Source organism: Danio rerio, chromosome 10 (genome assembly GCF_052040795.2).
Source record: "Danio rerio strain M-AB ecotype USA chromosome 10, GRCz13ab, whole genome shotgun sequence".
Classification (NCBI taxonomy): Eukaryota; Metazoa; Chordata; class Actinopteri; order Cypriniformes; family Danionidae; genus Danio; species Danio rerio.
This window is the reverse complement of record NC_141030.1, coordinates 9,614,392-9,641,458: the sequence shown is the minus strand read 5'-3', so window position 1 is coordinate 9,641,458 and position 27,067 is coordinate 9,614,392. Positions and strand designations below refer to the sequence as shown.

The 27,067-nt window shown below is 36.2% G+C and overlaps 2 protein-coding genes across 4 annotated transcripts; one reads left to right on the top strand and one right to left on the bottom strand.

Annotated features, from left to right (window-relative positions):
- Positions 1 to 13,349: 13,349 nt before the first annotated feature.
- On the bottom strand, positions 13,350 to 19,673 carry slc37a4bl (solute carrier family 37 member 4b-like). 3 transcript variants are annotated; one of them, XM_087270198.1, is made up of 5 exons: positions 19,583 to 19,673; positions 17,981 to 18,143; positions 17,566 to 17,631; positions 15,401 to 15,539; positions 13,350 to 15,034 (listed from the first exon to the last, which is right to left on the bottom strand). In XM_087270198.1, the coding sequence occupies exons 2-5, from the start codon at positions 17,981 to 17,983 to the stop codon at positions 14,868 to 14,870; spliced, it is 375 nt and encodes a 124-aa protein (XP_087126324.1). In that variant the 5' UTR covers positions 17,984 to 18,143; positions 19,583 to 19,673; the 3' UTR covers positions 13,350 to 14,867. The 3 variants fall into 3 exon arrangements, 1 of the variants encoding a protein (XP_087126324.1); XR_015500785.1 differs by lacking the exon at positions 17,981 to 18,143; XR_015500784.1 differs by lacking the exons at positions 17,981 to 18,143; positions 19,583 to 19,673 and adding an exon at positions 19,150 to 19,425.
- On the top strand, positions 18,762 to 21,529 carry LOC101882704 (uncharacterized). Its single transcript, XM_087270153.1, has 3 exons — positions 18,762 to 20,149; positions 20,591 to 20,755; positions 20,865 to 21,529. The coding sequence occupies exons 1-3, from the start codon at positions 19,858 to 19,860 to the stop codon at positions 21,488 to 21,490; spliced, it is 1,083 nt and encodes a 360-aa protein (XP_087126279.1). The 5' UTR covers positions 18,762 to 19,857; the 3' UTR covers positions 21,491 to 21,529.
- The last annotated feature ends 5,538 nt before the right edge of the window (positions 21,530 to 27,067 follow it).

The following is a 27,067-nucleotide window of genomic DNA, read 5'->3' as shown; positions in this document are numbered from 1 at the left end:
ATTATTATTATTATAACCTTTATTTTACCAGGAGAGACACATTTAGATAAAAAATCTCTTTTACAAGAGCGTCCTGGCCAAGATTAGGCATTATACATGGGTCTAACAGACAACAAGCAAAACACAATTAACAATTAACTGTTGACAAACTATTCAAAACATCTACAAACCTGTGTTTCAACTTCTAAATCTTTTATAGTCTTTTAAAAAGCATTAGTGAATTTAATTCTTTGAACTGCAACTGTGTTTGCAGATTATTCCATGCAAGGTGCTGCATACTTATAAGCGCTTTTTCCCATCTTAGTCCACACTTTAGGGACAGACAGTAAAAATATCCTGTGACCGAAGACCATTTAAAGAACAGGCTTTTTACAAATGTAATTCTGTAGTGATGATGGGAGTAAACCCAGATTTGTAGACAAGGATATGCCAATGCTTGAGCCTACAAATGGACAAAGCAGACCAACCTACCCTAGTATACAGCACACAACGATGAGTAAGAGATTAAAAACTAGTTATAAATCTTAGTGCACCATGGTAAACAGTATTAATATCCAATGTATGACTTCGAGACGAAGCATGCAAATAGATTACATCACCGTAGTTATATCGACATAAATGTTGCATCAACCAGCTTCTTTTTAGCATCAAAAGAAAGGCAGTTCTTAATTCTAAAATAGAAGCCTAAAATGACTTGTAATTAAACAAAATAATTTAGGCTTTTTGTTGTTTTGTAGAATAAATAACATTTAAAATGAAATGTGGTTTATATTAAGTGACCTTAACTAATATGTACTTGCATCAAAAACAAAAACAAAAAAAACAATGTACTTACTGTTCATAATATATTGCAGAACACTTCTAATGCTTTTGAGGTGGGATACGGGTAAGGTCAGAAACTTGGTGGTATAGAGGTATAGGTTTGAGGTGTAAGGGATGACCAACAGTGTAATTAAGTGTAAATAAATATGTAATTACTGAAATTAGTTACAAATATAATTACATGCATGTATTTATTTAATCATGAGTACAATGTTGAAACATGTATTTACACAATAAGTACAATGTAACAAATGATTCATTTCAGTTTAAGTACATATTAGTACATTTAAAGTAACAGTGAAATCACTTTTTCCACAGATATGGAAGCCAATCAAAACAAAGTTTTAAAACAAAATGCATCACATCTGAGTTTGAACTAAACATATTTGTTTAGTACACTCAGATACGCATCATGAAATGTGGCCATAGAACATATTTGTTTAATACAGACATTTATACACTGCCAGAATACCACTTAAATATCCTTCAGGAATTAACAGGATGTCTGATGTATATGCATGTATCTTGCTATAACATATGCAAATAGTCTCAAATACACTAATTTTATTGGCTGTTGTGCTTGTTGGTACGCTGACTCCATCCAGCTCTGTGTGTTACAAATTTCATACATTTCATTTAAGGAAATTTGGTCCCAATTGAACAAGCAGAACTCATCATGAACACTTTATTAGGTACACTTGTCCAACTGCTCAAACCGTGCATCAGAATGGGAAAAAAAGGTGATTTAAGTAACTTTAAACATGGCATAGTTGTTGGTGCCAATCTGAATATTTCAGAATCTGCTGATCTACTGGGATTTTCATGCACAACTATCTCTAGGCCTGGTTTACAGAAAATGGTCCAAAAAAGAGAAAATATCCAGTAAACGGCAGTTCTGTGAAGGCAAATGTCTTGTTGATACTGGAGGACAGAAGAAAATGCCCAGACTGGCTCAAGCTGATTGAACGGCAATAGTAACTCAATTAACCACTCGTTACAACCGAGGTATGCAGAAGAGCATCTCTGAATGCACAACACACCAAAACTTGAGGTAGATGGGCTAGAGCAGCAGAAGACCACACCGGGTACCACTCCTCTCAGCTAAGAAGAGGAAACTGAGGCTATAATTCACCCAGGCTCAACAAAATAAGACAGTAGAAGATTGGAAAAACATTGCCTGGTCGGATGAGTCTCAATTTCTGTTGCGAAATTTGGATGGAAGGGTCAAAATTTGCCATCAACAACATAAAAGCATGCATCTATCCAGCCTTGTTTTAGCTGTTCCCATTTGTACCAATTGAACATCGTGTCAACGCCACACCCTACCTGAGTATTTCTGCTGACCATGTCCATCCTTTTATGACCACAGTGTACTCATCTTCTGATGGATACTTCCAGCAGGATCACACACCATGTCATTACATAGCTTTCACAGTCACCAGGCTCAATCCAATAGAACACCTTTGGGATGCGGTGGAACAGGAGATTGGCATCATGGATGTGCAGCCGACAAATCTGCAGCAACTTTGTGATGCTAATATGTCAATACTGACCAAAAATATCTGAAGAATATTTTGAGTACCTTCCTACTGTTCATAGCAAACCGACTTGGCCCAAATGTGGCCTCATTATGGCACTGCTGGTGTGTTGCCGGCACTGGCATGCCTAAGGTCAGCCGAGTGTGGGCCATGCATGGCAAACTACATTTGGGCTAGATGTGGATGGGAGGTATGTGGCCAGATCAGTGTAGCGATTGTTCACATTGTTTAGGTAACATTAAGCTGGGTTATGGCTTTTTTTGGGGTTTCTGGTTAGGGTATAAACTTATAGCTGAGAATTTGTACCAATAATAAACCTGTTTTGGCCCAGTTCAGGACCAGTTAAGGGTGATAAATTGCATGAGGCCCTAGTCTTTAATCCAGTTATGGGCCACTTCAGGACAGTCATTCTTTGCAGTACTTGGGCCGAGGGAAAACTTATTGTGTGGCCCGGAGCAGGGCCAGAAAGCATTTGCTATGTGGATTGTTGAATTTATGCCACAAAGCATTAAGGCAGTTCTGAAAGCAAAAGGGTGTGCAACCCCGTACTAGTAAGGTGTACCTAATAAAGTGGCTTTTGAGCGTATGTCATACAGCTTCATGCTGACTTTAAAGCCTGGTTCACACAGTGCAGTTTTTAATAATCCTTTACAATTGTAACTCCTTAATCTTTACAAACGTGATCCTAATGTCACACTGTAAGATCTCCTTTGTAATAATGTCAGACTGAATGCAAATCAAAAAGCATCAAGCGCAGACAAATGCAAGGCTCATGTGTAGTTTGACGTCATCAATCCATGACACGTTCAGTAACAAGTGTCCCAAAATGATAAATCAAATAAAACATTAAAAAAAAAATCTGTATTTTGAATTTTGCTCATAGCCTGCATTGATAAAAAATAAGAAAAGAAAAAATCCTGAGATTGTTTGAAGATTTTGTACTGATTGCATCGTTGTTGGTTTACGCTCATCATCAGAAAAGTCTGACTGAAAGTGTCTGAAATATTAAAGAGCCCATATTATACATGAAATAGGGTCATATCTTGGTTGTAAGGGTCTCCAACAACAGTCTAATATGCATGCAAGGTCAAAAAACACTTTCATGGTCTTATAATCTGCATTTATTTTTACCTAATTATTTCAGCGACTCCCGTATGAATCGTCCAGTGATTCATTTGTTCCCAAACCCCTCCTTAGCGCGAAGCTAATCTGCTGGTTGGACCGATGACAGTTTGTTGCGATTGGTCGACTGCCTTCAGTCGAGTGAAATGCCCAACAGCTAATCAGCAATATAAAAGTAATCACAGTTCATACACGCTCGATAGTGTAGGCGTGGATTTTAGCTGCCAGTGGGTCAATGTAAATACAGTCGATGGACTTGAAAATACAGACGACTAACAATTTTATTGAGCAAAAACTCCAAAAACTGTCGAGGAGATTTCCTAGCTTGTCTCACTCTGCTCTTTTCACAGACACACACACAAACACACATATTGCTCTCGTCCTTGCGCGCGCGCACACACACACACAAACACACACACATACCTCCGGACGACAGTTCACGCACACACACGCACGCACACTCGTCCACGGAGCTCCGTAAACAAAGCAGCACGCGATGCACGCGATATGAGAATATAGCCAGTTAACCTGATACAGTACACGCGGTTACAAGTAACAAATCACAACTAAATACATCTGCAAGCTAGAGTCAACGAGGCAACAACTTTAATCGCACGTACTTACACTTGAGAAATGGAGGAAGGAACCCATCCTGACGTCCATCAGTAAGTTACTCTTTACTGATCCTTCCTTTAACAAACGCCGATGAAGTATTCTTTGTAGCATGTAGTTTCCAGTAGTTTCCAACTGCTTGGTTATAATGCTGAGGTTTCATCTTTGGGTAGAGACTCGATATAATATCCATCTGCAGTGTGACTTCAATCGACCGGCATGTTTGTGTGTTTGTTTGTGGGTGTGTGTGTGTGTCTGGGTTTCTGTGTCAGAGGGTGGGGCCTCAGGTTTCAAATCTCCCGGGTTTGTGCGTGCATGTGAATAACTTGATTTCGTTAGTACGTCATGGCAAAACACCTGACTCGGTATCAAGGCGACTCGTTTGAAGCACTATGAGTCGACTCTTTTATAGATGAATCAACCGTTTTAAACATTGTACACTAATAGATTTAAGCCTTAGCTGGATACTTCAATTAGAGCAGTGTTACACACTACATGGAGGGGAATTTTCAAAAAACCATAATATGGGCTCTTTAATTTCCTTTGGCTTATTCCATTATTTATCAGGAGTCACCACAGCGCAATGAACTGCCAACTATTCGGCATATGTTTTATGCAGTGGATGCCCTTCCAGCCACAACCCAGTACTGGGAAAGTTTGATCGAAATGACCGTCAATTTGCTGTCTGTGAAACCAACTATCAAAGACCACAGATTTTAGTCTAGGATTGTAGGGATCTTTTAAGAGTTTTAATATTTGTCTCTGTGTGTTTTCATACCTGCCTTATTTAGTTTTGTTGAATCGCACTAGAGCTCGTTTTCCCTCTTGATGCGGTTCATTTGGGCAGGTGTGAATGTAGCAATCACACTGGAGTGTGCACCATAAGCAGACCAAAAAAGCTTTCAAAAGAACACTGAAGAGGTTAGTTTGTGGTGAGAACATGATCCGAACTAAAAAAAAGACCCAACAGCAAAAAGTACCGCGCCTTTTTGGATTAATCCAGCTGCTGTAGTCTGATCCGCTGTCCCATCTTATGGGGTGTGAAAGAAAAATTTTGTTGACAGCGCTTTACCAACCATTTTACAAAAGGGAGAGAGAGAGAAACATGACCTGATGGATCGCTGTTAATATTTCCAGAAGATGACCACGCCGCAGTTTAGCTAAATTAATTCACGCCTCCTCCTTAAGTGACCTGCGCTGTGCCTTCGCTGTTTGCAATACATTAAAACATTGTTTTACAGCCGCAGCCGTGTTTTATTCGCGAAATGTATAGTTTGTCTAAAGTGATGTATACAAACTATATAGTATACTATGACCAGGGTTACAATCATCCAGTCGTCCCTCCATAGTAAAAAGCCACATTTTGAGTCTGCCGGTTTGTTTACCTGTGGGAGTTTCATTGGCATTTTCCCGCATGTTAATTCTGACCAATCAAAAAGCTTTTTAGGAAATACGTTTAATAGCATCTGGCCAATAAGTGATGTGGATTTTGTCACATGACTGCATTTTGAATCTTTTAAACTGGTTCGGACCAAAGCAATCAGTGAGGAGTGAAAAGGTAACAAAAACGGCAGAAAATTGACACAATGTATCATTTGTTGCCCTCGGTCCGGACCAAATGAACAGAACCACGGATGGGAAAACACCCTCAAACAACTAAACTATGTCCGACATCAAAATGTGAGAGTTTTCTCTGAAAAGAAAAACAATAGCTAAACATGGTATTTGTACTGATCATTAATGATAGTGACATGTTGCATGTTTTGTCATTACAATTACATATGAAAGACATAATCAAATGCAGGTATGTTTATTTGCAATGTGTGGAATTTTTAGATGGTCCCTTACACTTTCCCTTTTATCCTAGTTTTTAATTCACGATATTTACATTTATACATGAGTTTTTTGAACATGATACAGTCACACGTGGTGTTTCCCAGGGTAGTGCATTATGTCACGCATGATAAGAAAACCGATTTAGTAAATGCTCCGGATGTATTTCAGGAAAGTGTCAAACTGATTTACAGTTTAGGCACATTCCATTAAGGGGTATTTGATTGGACAAAATGAAACCGTTTTCAGTTTTTTCAAAAAGTAAAAACATCTTTTATATATAATATTGCATGTAAATATACAGTGGGCCCTATCATATACCCGGCGAAATGTGGCGCAAGGCGCGGCGCAATACTCTTTTGCTACTTTTAGCTCGGCGCAGGGGTCATTTTGAGGCATTTGCGCCATGCTGTTTAAATAGCAAATGCATTTGCGCTCAAATGTGCGCCCATAGGTGTTCTGGTCTAAAAAAGCAGGCGTGTTTTGGCGCGTTGCTATTTTGAGAAACTGTAAATAGTCTGATCTTTAGACCAGAACAAAGTCGGTCTATTGTCTGGCGCAAAGTGCACCTGGCTTACACACTACAAACAAGATGCAGAGCAATACGCAAATATTTTTACATATGAAAAATATATTATATCTTAAGGATATATACAGGATATAAATATAAATGATTAAAATATTACAAAACATATTAATTTCTAGCCTACATAACGATTTAAAAACCACTGCCTTACTTTCTTTATCTCAGGAGGCTTTTTCAGTTCATTCAATTTATATAATTGCTTTTGTATAACGTTATTATTATTAGCAGTATTATTTATTATATCCATATTTATATTTGTTTTATTAAAAACAAGCTTAGATTTGTCCACCTGTCAAATTTTAGACCATATGGGGCATGGCAGGTGTATTTGGAAATGACTCAGTATTTTTACCACACTTGGTTATTATTGTTCATTTATTCGTTTGCTGGAAATTAGAACTGAATTTAGAAATAGTTTTGAAAGGTTTCCCTATCCACGAGAGCAAAAGCGAAAGTGAACTTATTTTTACATCAAAATGTGCTTATGGAGCGACGCAGCTGGCTCTTAAAGGGAATGTGAGATGAGACTTAAGAATTGGTTTATTCTCAAAACACACCTATAACTCATTAAGAAAATAAACTCAACCCTTTTAGACCATGCGCCATGGCGCAAAGCAGATTTTCCCGTCCTTAAATTAGCAAAAATGCGTTCTAACATGCCCTGAAAGCGTTTGCGCTTTGCGCTTTGCGAATGGACCGTCAAAATAGAGCCCAGTATGTTTTAATTCTTTGTTTGGACTCTACACAATCTAAAATTCTATACATTTCTTCTAAATTAGTTTATACATTCCACATACAAACTGAAAGCTATTCTGTGCTATGGAAAAAGTTTCCTTCCGGTTGCCCTCCATCCAACCTGAACGACCGCAACCTGTGCTACATATGTAATTACAAACATTTCCCTGAAGTGGTTTGAAGGTTTTTTTTTTTGCTAATTGCAGCATCAGGTTTGATGCTCCAATTGCTTTTTGGTTTTATGCTCATCATAAGAAAAGTCTGACTGAAAGTGTCTGAAATTTTAATTTTCCTTTGGCTTATTCAATTACTTATCAGGGGTCACCACAGCAGAATGAACTGTCAACTATTCTGGCAAAAGTTTTATGGAGAAACCCTCAATTTTTAATGGAGGAAAATTTTGATCACAATGCCTGTTAATTTGTTGTCTGTGAAACCAATGATCAAAAAAGACCACAGATTTTAGCCTAGGAATGTAGGCATCCCTAAAGATTTCTAATATTTGTCTCAGACGACAAAATTGTGTCCGAAATCACAATGTGATCCTGATAGAGAGTGTCCTCTGATAAGAAAAACAACATCTAAATAGGTCATTTGTACTGTGATCATTAATGATAGTGACATATTGCATGAGATGTGGTAACAATTACATATGAAAGACATAATCAAATGCAGGTACATTTATTTGTAATGTGTGGAATTTTTAGATGATCCTTTTTTTCCTAGTTTCTAATTTACAAAATTTACATTCACACAGTTTTTTAACATGATGCAGTCACATGTGGTGTTTCCCAGTGTAGTGCATTATGCATAGTAAGAAAAACGATTTAGTAAATGCTCCTTTATGGGATGTATTTCAGGAAAGTGACAAATTGATTTACAGTTTAGACTTGTTGTATACAGAAATGTGATTGGCTTTTATATGAGTAGCCACATTGATGAACCAAGATTTGCTACTATTGATAGGGACACATTTTAGGGACATTTGATTGGCCAAAATGAAACATAAAAATGTATGTTTTTTTAGTTTTCCAAAAAGTAAAAACATCTTTTATATATATTATTGCATCTAAATATATGTTTCAATTCTTTGTTTAGACCCTACTCAAGCTAAAATTATATATATATATATATATATATATATATATATATATATATATATATATATTCAAAATTAGTTTATATATACCACATACAAACTGAAAACTATTCTGTGCTGTGGAAATAGTTTCCTTCCGGTTGCCCTCCATCCAACCTGAACGACCTCAACCTGTGCTATATGTGCAATTACATCTCGGCACAGGGTGTGCTCATTAGATGAATCCTATTGAACAGAAACGTCTTTGAGTTTGAAGTGGTTAAACTGTCATTTCAAATCGTCTGGACCTTGTGATTACCGGCACGGGAGGAATTATATATTTAGCTTTAAGTCCGTAGCGATTTCCTGGCCCTGTCTTGATCCTAAGTGACTGGAGCTCTAGATTCCCCCCATCTAGATTCGAGAAATCCCCCCAGGAGCTGTAATCAACGGCTCAGAGCATGAAGGACACGAGATGAGGCGACTGGGGGTCACGGCATACATGCACACATGCACAAAGCTGTCTGTGCTCGCTGCATATTATTCTTAAGTCTTTACTGGCCAAATAAGAAGGGAGGCACCTGCCATGCGAGTTAGTTTAGAGGGACACGCGACTGGGGTGAAAGACCTCTTGTTTAGTCTGATATCACAAGTGACAGTGTTGAAGGGAAGAAAAGTAGACTGCAGTTCAAGATCTAAAGATTGCCATCTAAGGCCACCTTGTGAGATTACTTATTCGGCAGCAGTGAAAAATACACTTTTTAACTTTGGGAGATTGGAGACTTGCATACTTACACAAGACTAACATGTACAGTCGAACAAATAGAGTGCATTTTGGTTCAGGGCATATACATACATCTTATCAGAGGAGTTAACGTGGTCCGGACTGGTGTAATGTAGCTTAAATGTGTAAGTATTTTAAAAGTACAGGTAAAATGACTCGTAATTTGCAGTTTTTGGGACAGCTAAAGATCTCTTTTGCATGCTGAGACTCCTTCACTGGTGATTTTTTTTCTGTACAGCATTGTGGGTAATGTAGTTTTCAGCATGAAGTTTGGTAAAAAACACTATTGCTTATAATATGTTGAATTAATGTTAATAGTGTGATTGATAAATAATTAACGTGATAGGGAATTTTTACTTCTAAAACAGTAAAACTCAACTGACCTTGAACACAAATCTAACTTTAACCGGATTTAAGACCGCATGACATTTTAATACTTTAATAATTTCTTTTTTTTTATTATTATTTTTTCCCCTCTTTTCAATACAATGGTTTTACATTTTGATGATTTAGTGGCAAATTGGTATGAACTTAATATGAAGTCATTTATATGAAAGTGTAAAATTTGGTCCCACTTTATATTAAGTGGCCTTAATAAGTACTTACACAGGAATTAATAGTTTGTTACAATGTACTTATTGTGTAAATACACGTATTTACGGTGTACTTATGCTTGATTAAATACCAGTATGTAATTACATCTTTAATTAACTTTTGTAATTACATTTGTAAATACAATGTTGACCACCCCTTACACCTTAACCCACCCTTAAACCTACCCATACCACAAAACCTGTTCATAACCCAACCTCTATCCCAACTCAAAAGCACCACAAGTGTTCTCAAATACATCATAAACACAGTAAGTACATAGTATTTATTTTTTAAAGGAAGTACATAGTAGTTAAGGACACTTAATATAAAGTGGGACCTAAAATTTTACAGAGGAATAAACAAGCATGAATGCCTGCCTTTTATGCTATTGGCAGACTACATAAATAGTACAAATTACATATGATATTTTATATTAAATATGTGGTGCGTGAATGATGTCAAAATGTGTGAGACAAATTCAAAGTGAGATTCTTCAAGATTTTCCAGTGTATATTTAACATACAGTTAAGGTCTATTGTAAGCAATTGGACAATACTCCAACAATTTGTTCTATAATTAAAACAGCATACACTCACACATACTTATTAGGAACATACAGTGCATCCGGAAGGTATTCATAACACTTCATTTTTTCCACATCTTCCAGCAGAACAATGACCCAAAGTATTGAGCAAACATGTGATTTTTCAAATTTTTTTTTTTATAAATTTGCAACAATTTCAAAAAAATATTTTTTCACATTGTCATTATAGGGTATTGTGTGTAGAATTGTGAGGAAATAAAAGATTTTATCCATTTTGGAATAAATCTGCAACATCAAAAAATGTGGAAAAAGTAAAGCGCTATGAAAACTTTCCGGATGCACTGTATGCTTTATATTATAGATGCATACATTCACATTTTCGAAAACAGTGTGACTAATTTATTTTGTAGAGCAAAACATTAAAGTAGGTTGTGTTTAATACAGACTCCTAAAGTCTGCATAAAATTTTGCCATTTTTTTGTCTTTAGTTAAACAACTAATCTATATAAAATACAAAAACTGTTTGCTTCGGTAATCTTTAATAAAATCTGACCATTTGTTTCTGCTCAGGAACAGCAGTTTTGCTCTGATAACATCAGTTTGATGACTTCTGAGTTCACTTCCCTTTAGTTATACAAATTAGCCACTATTTTTACAAAACATTTTATGAATTGCTGTGAGATTGTGGTGCAATCTAACCCAATTTGCAGGGGCACCCCCAAGGGCCACCCCAATATGATTTAGTTGTTGATATTATTAATTTAAATGTACTTACGTAAATTCACATTATTTCAATAAATAAATTCCTGCCACTAAATTATTGTGGATTGATCAGCGCCACCGACGTAGCTGATCCACTTAGATTGCACACATTTTGTTAAGAAATTATTAATTTTTAAATGAAACAGTTGTGTTTTATCTGACTGAAAAGCACAAATCCCTCCCAAAAATAGATGCATTTTGAAATCAGCTTTTCAGAATGTAGTTTATTTAGTAACTCTATTACTTTGCTGGTTGACTTAAAAGGGCCAAATTCAAAATAATTTTGTGGGTGTATTTTGCTAATAGGTATATAAATAGAACAATATGTATTAATATATTGTGGATCAAAAAGGAACATGGCTAAATGATAGCATTAGGGTCTGTATAGTAAGTGTGTGTGTTTGTAGTATTGTCTTTTGCTCAGTTTATTCATTTGTTTGTTTTATTAATTCATTCATTAATCTCCATTAATTTTAGACATGGCATATACTGTATGTTATACAATAAAAGTATGTGAAAAATAACTTACCTCAAAGTTGTTTTTAAACTAAATATAGATTTTTATTTGGTTTGCACATACTTGCTGTATTATTTCAAGGAATAAATTGTAATATTTCAAGAGCAATTAATGGAATTAATAAAAGCTTCATTGTTTTAATTGACCAGAAACAATAATATAACATTACTCATTATTCACAATATATACACAATTTATTTATGTATTTATTATTATTATTTTCTTTTTTTTTGTGCCACCTCAAGATTTGGTTTGGCCTTACTTGACCACCCCTAAGAAAATTTTCTGGGGGTGCCACTGCCAATTTGTGTCCAACATTTTGACGGAAACATAACTGTTTTAAAATTTGGTTGATTAGTGGCTAATTGGTATAAATTTGTACAAGCTAAATGGTATGAAAATGCACTATTTTTCAAGAAAAAAGTCAACAAAATGAATGAAAATTACAATTCAAAGTGACATGTTGCAAATTGCATCATCCATGGCTTTATGACTCTCACCCCCCAAATATCATCACATTATTCAGATAGGCCTATTTATATCTATGAACTTCTTTAATATTAATTAATAATCCTGACAAAGAAATGCTAATGAATTTTACCTGTCTCCCAATGTCGCCAGAGGGCAACTCCTGAAGCTTTCCAGAACCATTCTTATCAACCCCTAAGTCACAAAGAAAAGGATTAATGCATCTGAGTCTAATACGTAAGCTTCATCAAAAAGAATTGTCTTTTCTAAGGTGAATGCATGGAGTGGACAGGAAGTCTACTAATCTGTAACCTGATGCGCAAGGAAGGAAGGACTCAGGAACCAGCCTTCAGAGCTTTCACCAATCATATTCATCACAGAACCCAGTCCAGCCTCATTAGACCACAGCGCTGCACTTAACTAAACATCTTTTCCATAAAATAAATGCTTCCAGGTTATCCTGAGCTCAGGTCGAGCCCACATATGATCTCAATTATCGTCTTGCAAGCAGTCGAGGATCGAGAACTAACCAATGGCGGCGACGCTGGACCTTTGAATCCACCGTCTGAACGCGTCAACCGTCCTGTATGTCACATTAAACAATGGGGGTTGGAGGTCTTATTGAATAATTGGTTCCTCATGGGTTCTTTCTCAAGGAATATTAATTACGGGACGATTCAAACCTTTTTGGGATCTTCGGATGAGGCCTAGTCTGGGACGGTGTATTTCCATGGGTTTAACTGTCATTTGGAAGTCCAAAGCAGCGGCATTTCTTGTGGATAGTAAAGAATTTCATGTGGACTGGAGGTTTTGGCAGTGTTTTCCAAATTAATAGAGTCTTTCAGTAGATAATTTTTCTTACAGTTGCTGGAAATGAAAAAAGAGAACAAAACAACGAACAAAGCAGTGCCGCATATTGTGTGCACTCTTGTTTTACTCTCAGCCTAGATGCCAAAATGGGGGAGTGGGGTGGGCCATAGAAAAGAAACTGCAGAAAGAGTTTGTTTGTCTCTCTCTCCTGTGGTCCTTGGATGCTTCAAGACACATATCAATCTTCTATCTTTTATGTCTAGCTTTGGTTGTTTTTCAGGCATTTTAATGTGTTTATTAGGATCGAGAATGTATATTATTTTTTTCCACAGACGGTTTTCTTGATTTAGACAAGACTCCACCAAGTGGCAGCAGATGAAACAACAGCCTGATGTGACCACATTGAACATTATGACATCTTATTCTTAGAGAGATATCACGAGTAGCTAATGGCTTTTGCATTCGACAGTTGCTTCAGAAAATGCCAAAAAAAGTGCATATGTGATACTCTTGTCTTGATACACTAAGAAATTATAATTCTAACTTATTTTTATAAAAAAAAAAAAAAAAAAAAACAAGATCCTTTATTTCTACATGGTCAAAATACATGCTAGTTGAATAAACATTTGAAATATATATTTTTTAAAGATATTTTGGTCCAATATTAAATGTCCACATATATGTTTTAGAAATCTCTAAGCAGTTATTATGAACAGCTACCCAGGTAGCAAAGAATTCTGGCCCAGATTTGTCATGAAGCTGGCACATCAGGCACTGACATACAGCATGTGGGCAAAACATGTCCCAGACAGAGGTGGCACTGTCTTTAGGGCGGCATGCAAGATATGGGCCAGAGGTTAAACACTGATATGTGGGCCACGTAAGTTTGGCCTTTGACCCACATTTATAATACATTTAAATTGTTTTATTATTTTGAGTAAATAAATATTTTAATCCACAAAGTAACTTCCAGTTTGCATCTTCTAATGCCTTGATTTTAATTCAGAACAATCAAGATTTAATATTCTATGTATCTTGCAAAATAACAGAATTAAACCTACATTACATAGATTTTATTTACCAAATTATTATTTAACAATTCATATTATTATTAATTAAGCATTACTAACTATTACCATTATTTATGCACCTAAAGCGCGATGCTTCATGGGTTTATGAATTTCTTTGCAGTTCAGTTTAGGCCGAGTTATAAGTTATTAACTTGACTGAGACTAGGCCCAGATATGGTTCATGTTTGGATCTTATATATAAGCCAGTAGGCATGGGCCGGTATGAGATTCTGACAGTATGATAACCTTGGATAAAAATATCACAGTTTTACAGTATAGTGATTACTGCTCTAAAATATATTCTTTTAAAATGTCTGGGTAAAAAACAAAAACTTTTTCTCCTTTGAAAACAATATGTTCTATTTTTTAAAATATTTATGATATTTTGGAGCAGTAAACACATTAAACTATATAACTCAAATGAATCATCGACTTCTGCTGTCTTCATTTGTTTCAAAAACACAGATTTCTTTATAATTTAAGCGGCATCTTTGGATATTTGATTTTTTTACTGTTGTCCAGAAAAATGCAAATAAAAAATCTTACACATAGCTTAGGAATGGTATAGCAGAAATCCGGTGACAAAATGACAGATGTTTCAAGTGCAAAACAACAATACAGTACATTTAAGCTCATTTCAGCACCAAAGCTCTTGAAATGTAACTAAAACACTGGACAATCGTACACAAATCGTACGCGAATCAAACAACATTCATGTGAAATTATTCATGTTAATAAATACTAAGAAAGTAAACAGCTCTCCGTGCTCGAAAAGTGTGTAAACATTTCTGTTTTTACAGTAACAAAAGGTTTATCTCTAAAATAATGTCTGATATTGCTGCCGAATAAGCTTGAGAAACAAATATTAATATCATAATCAAACGAATTGAGATGCGTGATAAAAATATACATTAATGCATCACTGGCATGTAAATGTCCTGTCCGAGTGCTCTCACATTGGCAGGGCTCTCTGATTGGATTTAATAAGAGGATTAGTCCATCTTTTTAGGCACATGGCCCATTTTTGTGCGCATGTTACGGACGAAGAAGAAACAAACTGTGGTTATGGCGCAGGAGACCTCTGCTACCCAGAATGCTGTGTCCCAGCTGTAGCGTTTGGCAATGGTACTGAATGGCAGGCCGGCAATGAATGCACCAACTGAAAGAAAACATTATTAAAATCATTTCAAGCTTATTTGTATAGCACATTTCAGAATAATAGTTTTAAAAAAGGAGCACATTATTGCATTACAATCAACATAATTTACCATAACACTATTAATTACTAATAACTTAAAGTAGTTAACTAGAAACTAATAACTTTTAACAGTAAAGTTATTATATATAAGCATAGTTAACCTGCAGTTATATAGTATATAGGTGATGTCAATGTGTAGATGTTCAATGAACTGTATTAAGTGAATGTGTTGTCCTCAAAGTCCTCAAAGGATGGTGGTAATAAATGGTTTTAAGAAACATTCAATCTTCTGTATGGACTATTTAATGACAGAATGCATTGATTTACCATTTGCCATCAGAGCTACAATGGCGTGGGACGTCCCGCAGAAGTTGGATGGGGCGCTTTCACTCGCAATCACTCCGAACAAGGCGATCGGTCCGTATGAGGAAAATCCAAATGCAGCACCAAGAATCAGAATCCATAGCTGGACAACAGAACGAGGTTGTGTAAAAAAAACTATTAGAGTCTAATAACAATAAGACTAAAACATTTAAATTAGTGCTGCTCGATTACAGAAAAAAAATCAAATGACTATTTTGGTCAACATAGTAATCGCATAGCAATTATTTAAAAGTATTATGTATGTATGGAAGAGAAACAACAGTTGTAGGAGCAACAAATAATAACTTGACTTCGAGATGATCATTTGGAAAAGTGGCAGAAGGTGGATTTTTTTGATGAATTTTCTGTTGAACTTCATTACAATCTTCATAAATACTGCAGAAGACCTACTGGAATCAACATAGACCCAAGATTCTCACAGAAATCAGTCAAGTTTGGTGAAGGAAAAATCATGGTTTGGGGTTACATTCAGTATGGAGATCTGCAGAGTGGATGGCAACATCAACAGCCTGAGGTATCAAGACATTTGTGCTGCCCTTTACATTACAAACCACAGGAGAGGGCAAACTCTTCAGCAGGATAGTGCTCATTCTCATACATCAGCCTCCATATTAAAGTTCCTGAAAGCAAAGAGGGTCAAGGTGCTCCAGGATTAGCCAGCCCAGCCACCAAACATGAACATTATTGAGCTTGTCTGGGGTGAGATGAAGGAGGAGGCATTGAAGATGAATCCAAAGAATCTTGATGAACTCTGAGACAGGAACACTTTTTTTGCCTTTCCAGATGACTTTGAGTGATTTGAGTAAAGTGATTTGAGTCATTGTAGAGATGTGTGGATGATCTAATCTAGAAGCCTTTACCTTTCATATAATCCACTTCTGATACAAAATGATCAACTAGAAGTTATTATTTGTTGTTCCTAAAACTGCGATAGGCGACATCATTTTCGTTAGGTAGTGTATACGTATACAGTTGAAGTCAGAATTATTAGCCCCCCTGAATTATTTGACCGCTTGTTTATTTTTTACCAAAATTTCTGTTTAATGGAGGGAATATTTTTCAACACATTTTTAAACATAATAGTTTTGATAACTCATCTCTAATAACTGATTTAGTTTATCTTCGTTATGATGTTATGATGACAGTAAATAATATTTGACTAGACATTTTTCAAGACACTTCTATACAGCTTAAAGTGACATTTAAAGGCTTAAATAGGTTAATTAAGTTAACTAGGCAGGTTGTCACATAACTCTTGAGAGCGATCGCTGGTTCTCACACTATAACCATGGACTACACTTCCGCCTTTCCCAGGACTACATATTCATACATGCACTTCGCCCAGACACCCATGCTCATTCATCTAGCTTGATTACACTCACCACCTGAACCTTGTCAGAGACTGATACACTCCCTACATAAGCCACGCATTTACCCATCCAGGTTGCTGAGTCTTGTTAGCTGTACCAGTAGCATTACGAAGCGTTTTCCCTGTCTTGTTTTCCTGTGTTTAGTTCTTAGCCTTGCTCATCCGTGTTCTCCTGTTTAGCCGCCTGCCTTTCGACCTATTGCCTGTTTATATTACTACGATTCTGGATTTGCCTACACATACCCGTTTGTACCTGTATGACCACTGCTTGCCTGACGCTGAATAAACCTGCATATTGGATCTTACCTCCTGTTGTCTCTATCACTCCACCCCGTCGTTAAACAGGTTAGGGTAATTAGGCAAGTTATTGCATAACGATGGTTTGTTCTGTAGACTATCGGAAAAAAATGTTGTCCCTAAAATGGTGTTTAAAAAATGTAAAACGGCTTTTATTCTAGCCGAAATAAAACAAATAAGACTTTCTCCAGAAGAAAAAATATTATCAGACACACTGTGAAAATTCCTCGCTCTGTTCATCATTTGGAAAATATTTTTAAAAAGAAGAAAAAAATTCGAAGGGGGGCTAATAATTCTGGCGTCAACTGTATTTATGTATGGCACAACAATCAGTTAATCTTAATTGTAATTTTTTTTTCAATTGGTCAAAATTGAGTCCGAGATTGTATTTTGATTAAGTACACAGCCCTAGTTTTAACGTTATTCCAGTGGAGCTCAATACCTCTTTCTCCGAGACACCAGTGAGGACTGAAACTGGATGTAGAGCCAGAACCCACAGCGGTGCTTCCTGAGGAAACACACAAAGCCATTTAATAAACACACCATTACACAAAATGATGCTCAAACAGATTCTGAGTAGGCATGTAACAATTTATCATTCATTCATTCATTCATTTTCAGTGAGTCTCAGCGCTCAGTGCACGCCATCTGCAGGACTGGAGGTAAAGTAAAAGAAAGGATACATCTAAAAAAAATTATTGATTGTATTTGCTGAACATTTCCAATCAAATGCATAACAATTCTTTCAATGTTACACATTTTAGCATAACATGTGTAAGCAAATATAACAGAAAGAAAAAAAGAAGGAGAGAAAGAAAAACAAAACAAATATAGGAGCTGGTGTACATAACATTTACCATAGAGAAGAGGAGTTCAGCTGTTTTAGCATATTCACAGTTCTGGTCGCTTTACGACTTGAAATTCCGTTAAGAGTCTCAAAATAAATGTTTAAATCAGCCTTGAAATGGAAGATGTTAGGCTTCCTCTCCGACCATTTACACTTGTGAATATGAAACTTGCCTAATAACATCAACAGATTAAACATAAACGGGAGATTCTTATCTATATCTTTTTTATAAAAAATCTGACATCTCTTTTCTTAATAATAATTCTATGACCACTCAGTATATTAAATATACATTCAACATCGAACCAGAAAAAATTAACATACATACAATAAAAAAAATGCATAACATAATCTCAACATCCATTACACGAAAACACGCGATACAGAAATTTTAACTTTATACCTATAGAAACTGGTTGGATATATTTTATGTATTTTAAAGTATATTTCACAGTACAAGAGCTGTCACTGGGGTGGACCTTTTCAAAAGATACACATTTGCACTAAAAGGGTGCATAAAAATACCTCAAAAGCTTTTATTTGTACCTAAACATTTTAAGAGGAACACTTTTGTACTTTTTAGGTACTAGTATACCCTTGATGTATTAATAGGGACCCCTCAGGTTCAAATGTGTAGCTTTTAAAAAGGGACCACCCCAGTGACAGCTCTCCTGCCTTTATTTCTGAGTGTAGTATTGCGGTTCTGTATTTTTGTAATACGTTATTTAAAATGTATTTATGAGTTTTGTTGTTTGAGTTTCACAAAACCTTTTTTTTTTTTTTTTGAGTCTACTGCCATTAAATATATCAATTTCTAATGAATTATTATTTAAACTCACAAATAAAACAGCTTTGGTTGCTTATAAAGGAATTTATCCAGCTGAGATGTGTTTTTATCTAAATTCACAAATAAAAAAACAAGCTCACAAATTATGTACAGTTTAGCCATGATTTGTGACTAGATTTTAATATTTGCATGTCCAGTAAGGAAGGAACGTTTCACTATTCATAGGGGCCCCGGTTTAGAAAAGAAGTAGTAACGTTAAAATCTGAATGATTATAGACAGATTTTTACAACATATAATAGAAACACTATTAAATACCTTTAGGATTATTAATATAGGCTTCTTGGCATTGGCCAAGGCTCCCTATTTACCGGGGACCTAAGCGGTTGCTTACCTTGCTTATTGGTTAAGTCCGCCCCTGATTGATGCAGAAATAAAGGTACAAGAGCTGTCACTGGGGTGGACCTTTTTAAATTTGCACTAAAAGGGTCCATAATGACACCTCAAAAGCTTTTATTTGTACCTAAACATTTTAAGAGGTAGACTTTTGTACTTTTTAGGTACTAATATGTACCCTTGATGTATTAATAGGGACCTTTTAGGTACAAATATGTAGCTTTTTAAAAAGGGGCCACCCAGTGACAGCTCTCCTGCCTTTATTTCTGAGAGTGTAGTACAAAAGTATATTGCAGTTCTGTATTTTTGTAATACGTTATTTAAAGTGTATTTATGAAGAGAGTTTTGTTGTTTGAGTTTCACAAAACTTTTTTTTTAGTCCTCTGCCATCAAATATATCCATTTTTAATTAATTATTATTTAAAACTCACAAATAAAACAGCTTTGCTTGCTTATAAAGGAGGTTATCCAGCTGAGATGTGTATTAATGTACTTTTACTTCATCTTCAGTCATTTCTCTTTGAAAGAAAACATCTCAGAGAAGTGTCCTGTTGCCATAGTTACAGTTTAGAATCATCATTTAGAACGCGTTCTGAGCTGTACGTAGAGCTGTGCAGCACTCTGAAAACTCTGGCTTAGAGGTTGTAGCAGTGTTTGTGTCTGACATCGACTAAACAGCTTTCCTAGTGAAAAACTTGAGCTATTCATGGCTTTTCAAACTAGCGAAGCTACTGGTGATTTGCTGATGTCCGAGCTACATACCCCGAAGTTTTTTGGCAATCCACGGTGTAAGACCGAGATTGCCACCACTATGACTGCGGACCAGAAATATCCCAGTGACACACCGTCAACAATGTGTTTCCAACTGGAGGACGACCAATCAAGAATGGAGGAACCAGTGGTGAAGCCGAAGAAAAAGAGCTTCTTTAAACTGCCCTCTTTCCTCAGAGCTCACCCGAAAAATGTGCAGTCCAGTCAAACACCCGACAGCTCCAATGGTGAGCGGTATTTAGGCCTACATTGTAAAGGGGTTTCCCTGATATGAGATTATTTAAACCACATTCTATACAGTTTGAGGATTAATTCACCCAAAATATTACAATTCTGTTATTAATTGCTTAACCTTGTGTAGTTCCAACACCATGAGACCTTCCTTAATGTTCTGGACACAGATGAATATATCTTAGATTAAATTCGAGAGCTTCATATAAGTTGTTGCAAACAATTTATATGTGTTGAATTTAAGCAAACAAATCAAATTTAGTAATATTCAACCTAATTTGTTTGTTTAAATTCAGCCCAAATAAATTGTTTACAAGCACTTAACTTAAAAATTAATGTTGTAAATCCACAGTACATCTTTGAATATTGTTTTTCTTTGTATTTCCTCTCAAATGACTGTGGAAAAGTGTGTACTACAATCGTTTCCCTTTTAACAGATGAGCTGAAAGAAAAGAGGAAGAAAAAGAGCCGGCTGGCGTCGTTCTTCAGAGCGTGCAGAAAACACATGAAAATCTCTTGCCTCACGTCCAACAAAGAGATGGAGGATGAAGAGGAGGAAGAGCAGAAAGAGCTCCCAAACTCTCCAGACAAGGGCACTGATGGTAAATAAACACATCAGTCTATAATGCTATTAATACATTGTATTCTTCACACAGACATCTTGAAAATGACAGTGTAAAATGTGTATCCACTTCATTTCTCCTCTAACAGATGACTCTCTGTGCTGCTCCACGTTTGAGAACTGTCTGGATGTGAATTCTGTCATCATTCATGAAATACGCTCTGTTGAGGACGAGATGGACGTCAGTAAAGGAGAAATCCCACTGACACACACTGACTTATCCTGCGGAGAACAAGAGGAGGAGAAGGAGGACAGGATTATGGAGGAGGAGGTGAAAGACAAGAAAAAGAGAAGGAGAAGGAAGAAAGTGGAGAAGGTGGAGGAGCCAGTGATTGAGAAGGAGGAGGAAAAGATTAAAGAGGAGGATGGAGGGAAAGAGAGAAAGATAAAAGAGGAGGAAACAAATGAGACAATGATGGAGAAGGAGGTGGACAAGACTGAGGAGGAGGAGGATGGAAGGAAAAAGAGAAAGAGAAGGATGAAAGAGGAGAAAAAGGAGCGAAGGAGCAGGAGGAAAGAGGAGAAGGAGAGGAGCAGGATGAAAGAGGAGAAGGAAAGTGAGGAGGATGAGGAGGACATTGAGATGATGGACTTGAAAGAGGAGATAAAGGAGGAGGAGGAGGTGAAGAAGAGAAACAGAAAGAGGAAAATCAGCAGCAGGATGAGCAGGAGAATGATGAGAAGGAGAAATAAGAGGAGGAGAATGAGAGGATGATGGAGGAGGTGGAGAAAAACAATAAAAGATGCATTCAAATTCTTTTGTCCCCGTCTGTTTTGTTCATCTGTTCAAATATCTGATTAAAATGAACTCTTGTGTGTCTGGTGTTGTAAATAAACTGAAAAAGATAATAATAATCAGCAGCAGGATGACGATGAGGAGGAGAAGTAAAAGGAGAAGGATGAGAAGATGAAACAGGAAAAGAAAAAAGTGTAACCTGCCGCTGGGCCCCTAAATTACCACGGCCCTATGCACTCTGTCACCTTAAGACGCAGCTACACACACACACAAACATACACACACACAGGTGTATTGGTGTGGGGGATATTTTCTTGGCACACTTTGGGCTCATTAGTACCAATTGGGCATTGTGTCAACACCACAGCGTACCTGAGTATTGTTGCTGACCATGTCCATCCCTTTATGACCACAGTGTAGCCATCTTCTGATGGCTACTTCCAGCAGGGTAACGCACCATGTCATAAAGCACGAATCATCTCAGACTGAATTCTTGATAATGAGTTCACTGTACTCAAATGGCCTCCACAGTCACCATATCTCAATCTAATAGAGCACCTTTGGGATGTGGTGAAACGGGAGATTCACATCATGGATATGCAGCCGACAAATCCGCAGCAACTGCGTGATGCTATCATGTCAATATGGAGCAAAATCTCTAAGGAATATTTCCAGGACCTTGTTGGTGTACCTAATAAAGTGACCGGTGACTGTATATACACATACACACAACATAAACATATGTATATGTGTGTGCGTGCATGCATGTGTAAGATATACATTTATTAGTTATTTTTTCAAATTGATAAACTTTAAATGTATAAAACTAGACATAAACGAGACACGTTTTGCGAAAGTTAGCTTGCCAAACCAGGTTAGTGTGTGTTACAAAATGTTTTAACCCTTTTAGAAATATTAGCTGGTTTCATGTTTCAAAATTAAGCATATCAGTGCACCCTAGTTAGATAAAAATACTAATAAACATAATGTAGTTTTGCTAAAAAGAAATAATAATAATAAAGAAAAAGCATTCAGTATTTAAAATAATCCTGTTGACACATAAGCAACAATAAGTACACATAAAATCAACTTGTATACTACATTTTTACACTTTTATACATCCTATATTATACTGCTGGTTTCATGTGACTTGTTTGAATTGATGACATGTGCTGAAACAAACAAAATCACTTATTCAGGTGCAGGGGCGGACTGGCCATCTGGCAATTCTGGCAAATGCCAGAAGGGCTGGACCATTTTTTAAATGTGGGCCAGTAAATTTTTTTTGTCATATGTATTGTTTTTTAAATATAGGCAGCTTTTATCTCTTGCGAGATGTGAATATTATGATGATGATGGTGATAATAGTAAGAATAATAGTAAATGTTAAGGATTGGCTCAATCGGCAACAACCGGCTGGTTTCGAGATTGGCCGACCCAATCTGAGGTTACGCAGACGTAATCAAAATCTGCCAAGAATGTCAAACAAACAGTAAGTGCATCACAAGCTAATTGTCAGAGATAGACCATAAAAAGGGAAAGGCAGTCAAGTCAGATATTGCCAAATACATAAAAGTTACTAAACTAGTCTCGAAAGGGGGCAGTGCAGTGGCGTAGGTAGTGTAGTAGGTAGTGCTGTCACCTCACAGCAAGAAAGTTGCTGGTTTGAGCCTCATCTGAGTCAGTTGGTGTTTCTGTGTGGAGTTTGCATGTTCGTGTGGGTTTCCTTCTGGTTTCCTTCACAAGGCCAAACACATGCTATAGGTGAATTGGGTAGGCCAATTGGGAATTGGGTAACCCAGTACTGGGTGGCAGCTTTGAGGGCATCCACTGTAAAACATATGCTAGATAAGTTGGCGATTCCCAGATTAATAAAGGGACTAAGCCGAAAAGAAAATGAATGACATAATTGCATATAATGGGTTGTTTTTGTTCCAGTCACATACATTAAATGTTTAAATATCTCTTAAATAGGTACTGCTTACATAATTTTACCATCTGTACACCAATATAGGTAGTGAATGTGCGTGTCCTTGGGTGGGGCTGTGTCGGTGTGGTAATGTGGGCTGGTGTGGCTACAATGCCAGGGCTGATTTTTAGTCCCAGTCCGCTTCTGGCAGAAAATGTTGGCGGTTTTAAAACCTTAACTTTTCCAAACCTCGGTTTACCTTGGAGAAGATTATCGTCCCATGCCTAGAAGCCAGACTTGGTCCAGTTATGTACCGTAATTCACTGCGGCATGTTGGTCAAGTAATAAATGAATTGTGTGGGCCAAAGCTGGGCCAGAGAAATTTTGCTATATGGGTACTGACAAAAAAATTGATTTTGGCTTTACCTCCCACACTTAAAGAACTTATATAACCATATATGTTTTAATATAAGTTTTGATATAGGTTTTTAATATATGTGACATATATAAACTTGACTAGTTTCATATATTATTTGTACATAGAAAACAGCCAATTTTACATGTCACATATATTAAAAACCTATAGGTTCTTTCCGTGTGGGCTCTCACTTATTTGCCATTGTTAAATTCCATAACATGCCAATTACATGTGATACCAGTTTCAAGTGTTTGCACATACATGCATTTTTGCAATTTTGTATTGGTTCTTAGCTATTGCTTTGATAATAGAAAATATGAGCTATATGCATCATGTATGACAGTTGCCAAAGTGAGATATGAGCTATATAGGAGACACATATTGTATGTACATAAAGGGTTTATATGTGTATGCTGTATAAAGATGCTATACAAGAGTCCTACAGTATATGGCCTGAATATGCACATATTATATATGCACCTTAATTTTTCCTATATGTGGCATATATGAGCATATATACAGCAAATATATTATCATATGTGCATATATATACTGCAAATATAGGTTTCATTCATTCATACATTCATTCATTCTTTCATTCATTCATTCATTCATTCATTCATTTTCTTTTCGGCTTAGTCCCTTTATTCACCTGGGGTTGCCACAGCGGAATGAAATACCAACTTATCCAGTATATGTTTTACACAGCGGATGCCCTTCTAGCTATAACCCAACACTGGGAACATCCATACACACTCATTCACACACATACACTATGAACAATTAAACAATTAAAACATAAAAAGCCCTGAAATGTATACATTTGCAATCATTACAATACCTTTGATGATGATAGTAGTAGGCTAATAAAACTTGGCGTTGTGTCTTTAACAGAGGCTCAAACTCTTTAGAGTTAAACAGCTAAGAGAAGATTAAGGCTTGTGCTAATAAATGCTCAGAATATAGTGTCAGACATACTTTCATTCCAGTGTGTAGCCTAATTTCTTAATACCTCTGCTGAGAAACAACAGCATGCCGGTGGTGAGGTTTTGATGCTGGTTTGGTTAACACTGGTTGCTGGTTGTGTGTGGTTCTTGCAGCCCATGTGCTGTTCAGAGCAGTATGACCCGCAACAATCTCCAAAGATAAAGAACCAGCACATGACCACCAAACCATCAAAACAAAGGCTACTTTTTCTTTCAGCAGTGATATAGGCCTAATACAATTCAGTAAGATCACATATTTTTGTGCAAAAGCAGGCAGCTCTATGCTGTATCATTTTACCATATCAGTTACACCGAATGATAAACTAATAAAAAACTATTTCATCCATTTAATACCAATTCATATTTTGACTGAAGTTATATAATACTCTCTATTAGACAGTTTTCTTACATTTAAAGCTTGATATGTGCATGCAGAAATACCCTTTGTATTTTTTTTTCATCTCAGTTGAAAACTCCCTATCTCTCTGTAAAAGAATCTCCCGCGGTTTACCGCTGTATCAATCCACACTTCAGCCATTATTCGTCTTTCTGGATCATCCACTGCTTTCCCTCAACCCACACTTTGGAGATCATCAGACTAGAGAAACGAGGACTGGGGTTTTACACAGACTGCACTCAGCTGGGCCCTCATGAAATTGAAATATGAATGTATCTGCAGTGGTGTGGAGAGCAGGTGATTTAGCGAGGTTGTGAACCTCAACAGCTCTTGACGAATGAGAGCGGAATCACTGAAACTAGACTTTCATCAAGCTCTTTGGTGTCACGCTTTCTCTGTTTCTCAATCTCAGACATTTCCTCGAGAGAGTTCTTGGCTTTTGAAAAATAATTTTGCAAAGAAACGACCAGCAGAGGGAGACAGCAGACAGTCTATAAGGCTACAGAAGTTCATTTATGGTTTGAATCTTAAGTTTGTTTAGACATGTAGTAGTTGCATGGTTAAATCTTTCTTAAATTAGTATTAGCAGTTTATAAGAATCACATTTTCCAAAAGCTGTGAACATCTGAATACAATATAAAATTCGTCAACTTAGAATTATAAGGTTCTATCTGACATTTTTTTATTGACAAATTCTTCTTTAGTTATTAAATGACAACTTATTTACATTATGGGATGTTTTATTTTTAAGTTTATAAAAGTTTATTTAAAAAGCAAATGTTACACACATACTGCTTGCTATGGAATGCAAAAACTTTGATGCTCAATATCTCAAAATCATTCAGAACGCAGATAGAACCTTATAATTCCAAGGTGATGAACTTTACAGGCAACATACAGACAATGATCAACTAATACAATTTACTACATATGATATAAACATAAATTTACTGTTCTATTGATTTTTGGCATAAAAGGAAAATCAATAATTGTGACACATACAGTGTTTTATTGAATTTTGCCAAATATATCTGCACAACTTAAGATTTTTTTGGGTTATAGGGTCACAAAGAAGATCTACTTTCTTAGCATTTTGTTGAACCAGCATGTAAGATTAGACTATATTGAGATTAACTTTATTGCTTGGATACTTTTAAATGTAAAAGTTATAACTGTAAAAAGAAAATAGCTTAGATATTGCTAGATAATTAAAATGTAAATAATTGCAAGTAACAGCAAGTAACACATTGAGCAGAAAGACAAATAGTAGTTCGTTTAAAATACAGGGTTATCTTAAATTGGGGTTAGGTAACTATTTTAAGAACAAAATTTTACAGTGAAAAGATTTAAACATGGTTTAGAAGGGCTTTTTAACTTGATAACAAATAATAAATATTTGTTTCTAAACAAGACTCAGCACTTCGTTTAATACACAAAAAATCTATTGAAATATTGTACTTATGAAACAGGAATATTACACATAATAATTGTGTAAAATATCAGAAAAAGTGCTAGCAGCTCATATTCTTTTTTCCCTTGTTTTAATGTTCAAAATATATTGTTTCAGATTCAGAATACTAAAAATGTTAAAAAATAAAATAAAATAAAAAAACTTTTTTTTAAAAAGCAAGAAGGTCGCTGGTTCGAGCCTCAGCTGGTCAGAGCCTCAGCTCAACAGTCCAAAGACATGCGGTACAGGTGAATTGGGTAGACTAAATTGTCCATATGTATGAGTGTGAATAAGTGTGTATGGATGTTTCCCAGAGATGGGTTGCAGCTGGAAGGGCATCCGCTGCGTAAAACATACTGAACAAGTTGGCGGTTCATTCCACTGTGGCAACCCCAG

What these genes read in the sequence shown, in the direction of transcription:
- LOC101882704 (XM_087270153.1), top strand. Translation starts at nt 19,858, where the DNA reads ATGGCTTTTCAAACTAGCGAAGCTACTGGTGATTTGCTGATGTCCGAG. An exon ending in AACACCCGACAGCTCCAATG is followed by an intron (nt 20,150 to 20,590) that starts GTGAGCGGTATT and finishes CCCTTTTAACAG; the next exon opens with ATGAGCTGAAAGAAAAGAGG. An exon ending in TCCAGACAAGGGCACTGATG is followed by an intron (nt 20,756 to 20,864) that starts GTAAATAAACAC and finishes CTCCTCTAACAG; the next exon opens with ATGACTCTCTGTGCTGCTCC.
- slc37a4bl (XM_087270198.1), bottom strand. An exon ending in CTGGTGTCTCGGAGAAAGAG is followed by an intron (nt 15,540 to 17,565) that starts GTATTGAGCTCC and finishes TCTGTTGTCCAG; the next exon opens with CTATGGATTCTGATTCTTGG. An exon ending in TGTAGCTCTGATGGCAAATG is followed by an intron (nt 15,035 to 15,400) that starts GTAAATCAATGC and finishes GTTTTCTTTCAG; the next exon opens with TTGGTGCATTCATTGCCGGC.